This window comes from Bison bison, unplaced genomic scaffold, assembly GCF_000754665.1.
Source record: "Bison bison bison isolate TAMUID 2011002044 unplaced genomic scaffold, Bison_UMD1.0 scf7180017864371, whole genome shotgun sequence".
Lineage (NCBI taxonomy): Eukaryota > Metazoa > Chordata > Mammalia > Artiodactyla > Bovidae > Bison > Bison bison.
The window spans coordinates 5,512,870-5,522,879 of record NW_011494943.1 but is presented as its reverse complement, the minus strand read 5'-3'; the positions used below and the strand labels follow the sequence as shown (position 1 = coordinate 5,522,879).

Below are 10,010 nucleotides of genomic sequence, written 5' to 3'. Positions count from 1 at the left end.
TCCGGGGACTTCCTTGGTGATCCAGTGGTTAAGACTCTGTGCTTCTACAGCAGGGACCATGGATTTGATTCCCGGTCAGGGAATTAAGACCCAACATGCTTCATGGCACAGCCAAAAAAAAAAAAAAAGGAGCATTTCTTTCTTTGGTCTTTATGGAAAAATGAAGCCCAGTTTTATAGCCTTTTATTTTTCAGTTTGACTGTGGACACTTTGAAAAAATGAAGGTATTAGTCATTCAGTCGTGTCTGACTCTTTGCAACTCCATGGGCTGTAGCCCACCAGGCTCCTTATTGGTAACCTAAAAGCATATTATTAAGTTGTAACTAAAATTTGGTGTTCAGAAAAGAAAATTTTAGCCTGTTATTTGAAACTACTGAGAACTCTCATCAATATTCTGAACTCAGGCTGGTTGCAAAATGCTAGGTAACTTCCCATATCTCTTTCCTGAACACTCACAGCATTGAAATCCCCTAATCTTGGAAGAAATTAGCATTGGTTTGGCTATTCCGTTATCAGTTATCATTAGTTCGGCTACTCCATAGTCAGTTAATTGTGTGGTGGGTCTGCTGGTGATTCTAACGGGCAGCGGTTCTCAGAGCGTGGTCCCTGAACCAGCGGTGTCAGTATCACTTGAGAACTAGACAGGAATGAAAATTCTCAGGTCCCACCCCTGGACTACCGAATGGGGAACTTTGGGGTTAGCCCAGAAAGCTGTGTTTTGACGAGCTTTTCAGGCGTACTTAATGCACACTAAGGCTTTGAGAACCACTGATGTGCGGCTTCGTGATGCATCAAAATAATTTGGGGGCTCTAATTCCCTAATCAGAGAAGGCAGTGGCACCCCACTCCAGTACTCTTGCCTGGAAAATCCCATGGACGGAGGGGCCTGGTGGGCTGCAGTCCATGGGGTCGCTAGGAGTCGGACACAATTGAGTGACTTCACTTTCTCTTTTCACTATCATGCGTTGGAGAAGGAAATGGCAACCCACTCCAGTATCCTTGCCTGGAGAATCCCAGAGACGGGGGAGCCTGTTGGGCTGCCGTCTACGGGGTCGCACAGAGTTGGACACGACTGAAGCGACTTAGCAGCAGCAGCAGCAGCAATTCCCTATTAGAATCGAAAGTATGTGTGCATTGCGGTTCTCCTGTAAGCTATCCATCCTCCAAAATGTGCCTGTTCAGATCCCGTTTCTTTATTACCCTGTGTTCTTTTTCCCAGTGGAAGGTGGGACTTGGTAGAGCAGGTAGCCTCAGGCCTTTTTGTCTCCACCAAAGTGAGTGGCTGTCAAAAGAGGGAGCCATTCTTCTAGAGCAAGAAGGAAAATCAGCCCAAAGTTTGGAGACCACTCTCCCATCAATGACCTCTCAAAGCTGAGACCAGTGAGATCTTCCCAGGAGCTCTCAGCATCCTGTTAACCATCCCACCAACGTCCTCCTCCCCCATCAAAAACAATAGTCCAGACACATCCCCTAGACCTGTGTTATCCAGTAGGATAGCCTCTGGTCACTTGCAACTATTTAAATTAATAAAAAGAAATTAAATGACAAATGTAATTCCTCAGTTGCACTTAAGCACATCTCAGATGCCCAGCAGCTACCTGATTGGACAGCACGGATATGGACCATTTCTGCCATCACAGACAGCTTCCTGGACACGTGGCCATGCCGGCTGACTCTCATCCTTGGCATCCTGGCGTTCTCCCCCCAGGTACTGCCTGGCCGGGCTTCCTGTCGGGTACCAATATAAGAACATTACGGATGCCGATGTCAACAACCTGCTGCTCGAGGACCTCATCATCTGGACCAACTACGAGATCGAGGTGGCTGCCTACAACAGCGCCGGGCTGGGCGTCTACAGCAGCAAAGTCACCGAGTGGACGCTACAGGGAGGTGAGTGGGGACAGTGGCCGCTGCTTCTCCTTCTCCAAGGTCTGTGCCTGTGAGATCCTGTACTCGCCCAGTCCTAACGTGGGCTTCCCAGGTAGCTCAGAGGGTAAATAATCTACCTGCCATGCAGGAGATCTGGGTTTGATCCCTGGGTCAGGGAGATCCCTTGGAGAAGGAAATGGCAACCCACTGGAGTATCTCTGTCTGGGGAATCCCATGGACAGAGGAGCCTGGAGGGCTACAGTTCATGGGGTCAGAAAGAGTTGGACATGACTGAGCGACGGAGCAGCAGCAGCACCAGTGCTGACTGCCTCAACCATGTCGCCTGTTTCATCCAGCCCCGGGGTATTGCACCGGAGAAGGCGTACTCTTGCCTGGAAAATCCCAGGGACGGGGGAGCCTGGCGGGCTGCCGTCTATGGGGTCACACAGAGTCGGACACGACTGAAGCGACTCAGCAGCAGCAGCAGCAGCAGCAGGCTATTGCACGCTGTGCCCAGTTACCCTGTAGGGCGGGAGGATGGAGGAGAAGATGAAGAGGTTGGGGCGGGTGTGATGAAGGCAGAGGCTTCGGGGGCACAGGGACCTTCTGCGAAGTTTCCCATTAACTGGATCATGAAACAGCTTACATTTAGTGTCGTACCTAAAAACCACCCTGAGCATTTTCAGATTCATCACTTGTATTTATGGGCATCCTGTGAAATGGGCCAGACCGGTTTTATTAAACCCAAACTAATCTACAGAAGCTTCCCAGGTGGCTCAGTGGTAAAGAATCCGCCTGCCAAGCAGGAGACGCCAGTTCGATCCCTGGGTTGGGAAGATCCCCTGGAGAAGGGAATGGCTCTCCAGTATTCTTGCCTGGAGAATCCCGTGGACAGAGGAGCCTGGCGGGCTACAGTCCATGGGGTCACAAAGAGTCAGACTCAACTTAGCGACTGAGCACTCAGGCAATGTACAGCGAGAGAGCATCTCAAGTCTCCGTGGCTGGGGGGTGGAGGGTGGGGTGTAAAGCTGTGTCTGCAGATCTTGTGTGTTTCCTCTGCTTCCCTGGGCCAGACAGACGGTGGTCCCTCCACCCACACCCCCACCTCTCTGCTCTCCCCCAGTCCCCACAGTCCCTCCGGGCAACGTGCACGCCGAAGCCACCAACTCCACGACCATCCGCTTCACCTGGAACGCCCCCAGCCCCCAGTTCATCAACGGCATCAACCAGGGCTACAAGGTGCGTGAGGTCTCTCCCGGCCCCGGTGGAAGCCTGCAAGGAGGACACGGGCCGGAGACGAGCGGAGCAGGCGAGGGAGGGTACAGGAGGGCGTCCCCGCTGTTTCTGAAATCACTGGTTCAGGCCAAGCAGGGGACATGTACGTGATCAAGGCAGAGGGCCTCGGGCTGTCCCCAAGTCCACGTCCAGGCCCCAGGGAGTACGGACCTTGACCTGTCTGTGACCAGGTGCAACAGCGCAGTCTCAGTGAGACTGGGTTAGAAACAAAACCAGGTTTGTTTCAGGCTCAGGCCCTCCGCAGAGCCGTGGCCCCGTCAGAAATATCTAAAACGCACTTCTTACCCCTGAGCCGTGAGCTAAAGGGAGCGTTCAAGTCCTTGGACTGTACCTGACCCCGCCCAGTGTGTTTAAGGGCTGGACTAGGACTCAGAGCCCGGATTAGAGTCCTGGCTCTGCCTCTCACCGGCTCCCTGGACGAGTGAGTCCGTCTGAGCACCCTTCCTTCGGTAAATATTTACTGAGCCCGACTCTATGCATGTCTAGCGGCTGGGAAAGCAAGATACATTCTGTTCCCTCATTTGTGCATGAAAATGATGCTAATTTTTATTCCTTGGGGTTACGTGGGGATTAAGTGAGGATATTTGTATTTTTTGAGCAGAATGGCAAACACCTAACAAGCATTAGGGAAACGCTAGAAACAGGAGTGGAAGTGGACTAGCTGCTCGGATGGCCCTCCCGCGGTACCACAGTCGGGGCAGCTTAAACACCAGCAGTGTATCCCCTGAAAGTTCCGGAAGCGGGAAGGCCGAGAGCCCGGTGTCCTCGGGGTTCGTTCTCTCTGAGGCTTTTCTCCTTGGTGTGCAGACGGCCGCCTTCTCCGTGTTCTCACACAGGCAGGCAGCACGGGGGGCGGGGGGTGGTGACACGTGTCACCAGGAAGCCAGCTGTGAGGGGGAGAGAACTTCAGGCTCTGGCTTGGAGCCCAAGGATCTGGCGACCTGGCAGTGACCGCAGACACTTTCAGAACATTCTCAAACCACCGGTGTGCAACAACCAAGAGTGTTTCTAGGACCTGCAGTCTCAGCCTTTATTGCTTCAAGGTCAAGGTGGCTGGACAGGAAGAGACTGAGATTAAATCACTGAGAGAATTTTTCTGCTGGTAAACCAAGGAGGGGGGCTTCCCAGGTGGCTCAGTGGTAAAGAACCCCCCTGCCAATGCAGGAGACATGAGACGCAGGTTCCATCTCTGGGTCGGGAAGATCCCCTGGAGGAGGGCATGGCAACCCACTCCAGGATTCTTACCTGGAGAATCCCACAGACAGAGGAGCCTGGCGGGTTACAGTCCATGGGGTCGCAGAGTCGGACATGACTGAGGCGACTTGGCACAGCACAGCAAAAAGGAGGGAGGGTCTAGGTTGGGACACACTCCAGCTGTGGCATCCCCCTCCCGGGAAGGCGCATCACCGAGGCCGAGCCGGCCTTCCTGGGCCAAGGCTGCAGCTCTCGCCGGCAGTGCTGGCTGGCTGGAGAAACCTCTTAATTGAGACTCTGGGGGGCGGCAGGGGAGGGAAAGGGGAGACTCGAATCGTGCAGAGGAGCTGAGCTGGGAACAATTAGCTTCTTGTTGCTGACTCTAAGTTTCCTTCCACCCTGGGGAGCCCTGGGCTGCAAACTTCTAAGGCAAATGGCTCCCAGAGGGCCAAGGAGGCCAGCTCAGTGGCCGGGACAATTAGTGCAAAGACCTATTATGTGCTGGAGCCAGAGGAGGCTACAGAAGCCCACCTGATTCCCAGGTCTGGGCAGTGCCCAGCACCCACTCCCTGCTCCGTGAAAGTCAGCGGGAAGGAACTGTCCAAATAGCTGGAGCATATAAACAGGTGAGGAAGACTCGCTTGTGCTTAGACACGGCGGATTCTAGCGCCAGGCAGTATGGGCTTCTCTCCCGTACTTGTCTTGGACAAGGTGCACAAGAGCCCTAAGAAGGAAGACTTGTTATCATCACCCCCATTGTATTTCTTTATTTTTATTATGGTTTTCTGGCCGTGCAGCATGTGGGATCTTAGTTCCCTGACCAGGGATCGAACCCACACCCCCGCATTGGAAGTACAGAGTCTTGACCCCTGGACTGCCAGAAACATCCCTCGTTTTATTTTAAACATTGATTTGTGCCGGGTCTTAGTTGCAGCGTGTGAATTCTTAGTTGCAGCACGTGGGAGCTAGTTCCTTGACCAGCTCCCTGTATTGGGAGCTCAGAGTCTCAGCCACTGGACTACCAGGGACGTTCCCATCACCCCACGTTGTAGAGGAAGAAACTGAGGCGTGAGGACAGGTAATGTGTTCAAAGTAACCACACAGCTCAGATTCAAACTCCAGACCCTACACCTTGCCTTGCATTGAAAATAAAGTGTCATATGATTTAACTGTCAAATAATGACCATAACTGATTTTTTTCTAAGTGCAGATGGATACAGGTGGGGATTTTGCTTCTTGCTCCTTCCACCTTCAGTGTCACAGGGAGGAAAAAAAGCAGTGTTCATCTCTTCCATCCTTCAGTGAGAAGGGACCTTTCTCCCCCTTTGGATTGTGAAAGAATTTCAAACATCTGCAGAATTAGAGAGAAGACTAAAATGACTGGGTAAAGCCATAGTGCACCATGGCTTCACAGTTACCAACACACGGCCCAGCGTGTTCCCTCTGTTTTTTTCTTATTTATGTAAATGGCTGCGTGAGGTCTTAGTGGCTGCCCTGCAGCACATGAGATCTTAGTTCCCCGACCAGGGGTGGAACCCACTCCCCCTGCATTGGAAGGTGGATTCTTAACCACTGGACCACCAGGGAAGCCTTGTTCCCTCTATTTTCCAGCCTCTATCCTAGAATATTTTTAAGACAATCCCAGGTATTGTATCCTTTCATCCATTCATATTCCCGCAGAGAAACATTATAAAGTCTCTACTTAAAACCTCACCACAGTAACCACATTCTCATTACGGTGCCTTCAAATATCAATGGTCCCCTTAATAGTATCAGATACCCAGTCAGCGTTCAAACCTCCTGGTCTCCAAATCCTTTCCTTTACTGGCTGGTTTATTTGCCTCAGGATCCAAAGGAAAGCCACATAGCTGCAGTTGGTTGGACTTTTCTAGGTTTCAGTTGGCCCACAGGTTCTCTGTCCCCCTCTTTCTCCTTTTTAGTTTATTTTGTAGAGAAACTTAGTCATTTATCCTATAGAATTTTCCACAGCCTGGCTGGATCGGCTGATTGCATCCCTGTGGGGTCATTTAATTTATTCCTCTGAACACTATATATTTGCAGTAATTTGGAATTTAGAATGAGAGGTTTGATCCGGTTCAGGCTTGAATATCTTTTTTCAAAATATTACTTCCTAGATGGTGCTGTGCATCCTCATTAGCCGGCAAAGCATCCAACTGTCTCTCTTACTAGGATGTAGTGGCCACGATGATCCTTGTGTGGTCTGTTATCTCAGTACGGGTTGCAAAAGGAGGAGAAGTGAATGTTGTGGTTTTTGTCTCGATTTATGGGCTGAAATACTTTCCCCCCTAACCAAAAAAAAAGAATTTTTCCCTTAACAGCTTTTTGGTTACCTGAAGTTTTAGTTCATCTAGGGAAAGCATGGTAAGTGCTCAAGTCTTTTCCGTAAGTTAACAATTTTCAGAGGAATGAACTGGTTCCTCGGCATCTTCTAAGGTGATAGATGAGTTTAGATGGGGGCAGGAGGCATCTGTGCTGTTGCTGTTGTTGTTAGTGTTATTATGTCCTTAGGGAATTTTAATACATCTGTTATGTTTCAAGCCACTGCGGTTATTACTTTTATTGATGCCAGACTGACCCATCACCTGCCTCTTCAAGTTGGTGAGTCCTTCTGATGTGGGCTCAGCAGTCTTCTTTTCCTCTTTCGCCTGCGCTGGGTCTTCGTTGCCGCATGCAGGCTTCTCGTGGGGGCTTCTCTTGTGTGGGGCTCAAGCTCCAGGTGCAGAGGCTTCAGGAGTTAACAGCACGCGGGTTCAGTAATCGTGGCGACAGGCTCAGTTGATCCAAGGCATGTAGAATCTTCCTGAACCAGGGATCCAACCTGCGTCCCCTGCGTTGGCAGGCAGATTCTTAACCACTAGACCACCAGGGAAGTCTCAGCCCCAGGGCTCTTGGGTAGCGTCCTTGCTCCCTGGTATGACAGGATGGCACACACTATCTTCTCCTCCTGCAGCATGCCTGGGATCAGCCACGTCTTCAGGGAGCCCTTGTTTCTTTTAAATGATAGTTAGATACCAGAATCTGGGCAATGGGGTGCTCCTGGTTCTAGCACTGACTGTTGTTTCGAAGCTCTGTGAATGGGCAACTGAAAAATACTATTTTAAAAGATAAAACGTATACCGATACTTCCAATTCAATTTCAGGACTTTCAGATTTCTTTTAAAATAATCTCGTGGGTCTTTTCTCTCTCTTTTCTCCATACTAAAAATCGAATTCTTTTCACACCAAAGAATCACTGACCTACTTGATCCCACAGACACCCACAACAGTTTCAGAATAGTAATATCAACACTGTGGTTACTGAAAATAGCTTCAGATGATCCGTAGGTCTTTCTGTTTTTAGGGTGTATCCCAGCAAGATATACTCCCCCACCCCTTTCTGTGCTGCAAAGTCTTTGAAAGGGTTTCTTTCTGATTTTTGCTCCAACTCAATACACTGTGAAGTTCATTTGTTTCCTTTTGGTTTTGATTTTTAGGGATTGATTTTTTAATTTAATTTCATTCTGTAATTATGTAGCATATTTACATGGTTCCAAGGTTAAATCTACAAAGAAAAGTTAACTCCAAGAAAATCAGCCTGAATTCTGGTCCTCTGCCTTCCCAGTAGAATTCGTTTCTTTTTGTGTGTTGGTTTGGTTTGATTTTCCCTTCCATTTCTCTAACATAAACAAATACATGCATACATCAATGTGTCTCCTCGCCTCAGATGAATGACGGTGTACGATACGTGCTTTCTCCATCTTGCTGCTATTTTCACTATATCCTGGAGATCACTTTGTAGGCGTATATAGAGATACTTCATGTTCCTTTTTTAAAAATCTGCATTGTAGTGCATTATGTGGATCTCACATTGTTTGGTCAACCAGCTCCCTAGTGAAGACATTTTGGTTGTTTCCTGTCTTTCCTGTAACAAACATTTCCACGGTGAACAGTTTTATGCATACATCTTTTTATATTTTCATGTGTAACTTTGGAATAGATTCTTAGAAATAAGATTGCTAAGTCAAAAGATAGATATATATAATTTTGCTGCTGTGGCCAAATTGCCCTCATTATTTTTTTTTTCATTTTTTAATTTAATTTTCAACCAGAAATATATTTACCCAATTCAAAACCCAACAAACATAAAAAAGGCAAACTTAGAGCAGAAATCTTCCTTCCATCCCACGCCCTTCCACCCCAGCCCCTCATCTGCCTGTTCTTTCCCACCCAACCTTGAAATTCTCCCCACTCCAGGGAATCACTGTTGTTAATTTCTTACATATCCTTCCAGGATGTTTTATACAAATCTGTGCACATGCAAAGAGATAGAAAAATAGAAAGAGGAGGGGAGGGAGAAAAAGAGAATTTCCCCTTCTTTTCTTAACTTGAGTATATAGCAGGCCAAACGTACTATCCTGGACTCGCGAGCCTGTAATGTACTGCCTCCGTCAGAAACAAGACACATCAATTCAGCCCTTTTCTCTACAACCATCAGAGTAGACCATCAGTTCAGTTCAGTTCAGTCGCTCACTAGTGTCCGACTCTTTGTGACCCCATGAATCGCAGCACACCAGGCCTCCCTGTCCATCACCAACTCCCAGAGTTCACTCAGACTCACGTCCATCGAGTCAGTGATGCCATCCAGCCATCTCATCCTCTGTCGTCCCCTTCTCCTCCTTCCCCCAATCCCTCCCAGCATCAGAGTCTTTTCCAATGAGTCAACTCTTCACATGAGGTGGCCAAAGTACTGGAGTTTCAGCTTTAGCATCATTCCTTCCAAAGAAATCAGGGCTGATGTCCTTCAGAATAGACTGGTTGGATCTCCTTGCAGTCCAAGGGACTCTCAAGAGTCTTCTCTGACACCACAGTTCAAAAGCATCAATTCTTCGGCGCTCAGCCTTCTTCACAGTCCAACTGTCACATCCATACATGACCACAGGAAAAACCATAGCCTTGACTAGAGAAACCTTTGTTGGCAAAGTAATGTCTCTGCTTTTGAATATGCTATCTAGGTTGGTCATAACTTTCCTTCCAAGGAGTAAGTGTCTTTTAATTTCATGGCTGCAGTCACCATCTGCAGTGATTTTGGAGCCCAGAAAAATAAAGTCTGACACTGTTTCCACTGTTTCCCATCTATTTCCCATGAAGTGATAGGACCGGATGCCATGATCTTCGTTTTCTGAATGTTGAACTTTAAGCCAACTTTTTCACTCTCCTCTTTCACTTTCATCAAGAGGCTTTTGAGTTCCTCTTCACTTTCTGCCATTAGGGTGGTGTCATCTGCATATCTGAGGTTATTGATAATTCTCCCAGCAATCTTGATTCCAGCTTGTGTTTCTTCCAGTCCAGCATTTCTCATGATGGACTCTGCATATAAGTTAAATAAGCAGGGTGACAGTATACAGCCTTGACGTACTCCTTTTCCTATTTGGAACCAGTCTGTTGCTCCATGTCCAGTTCTAACTGTTGCTTCCTGACCTGCATACAGATTTCTCAAGAGGCAGGTCAGGTGGTCTGGTATTCCCATCTCTTTCAGAATTTTCCACAGTTTATTGTGATCCACACAGTCAAAGGCTTTGGCATAGTCAATAAAGCAGAAATAGATGTTTTTCTGGAACTCTTTTGCTTTTTCCATGATCCAGAGGATGTTG

The 10,010-nt window shown here is 48.3% G+C and overlaps 1 protein-coding gene across 1 annotated transcript in view; it reads left to right on the top strand.

Moving 5' to 3' along the window:
- The window catches only part of SDK2 (sidekick cell adhesion molecule 2), a 147,385-nt gene that overhangs the window by 76,949 nt on the left and 60,426 nt on the right, over positions 1 to 10,010 (top strand). Inside the window, exons 20-21 of the mRNA XM_010856483.1 lie at positions 1,709 to 1,890; positions 2,993 to 3,108. Coding sequence (XP_010854785.1) covers positions 1,709 to 1,890; positions 2,993 to 3,108 — 298 coding nt within the window. The remainder of the gene's footprint in view (positions 1 to 1,708; positions 1,891 to 2,992; positions 3,109 to 10,010) is intronic.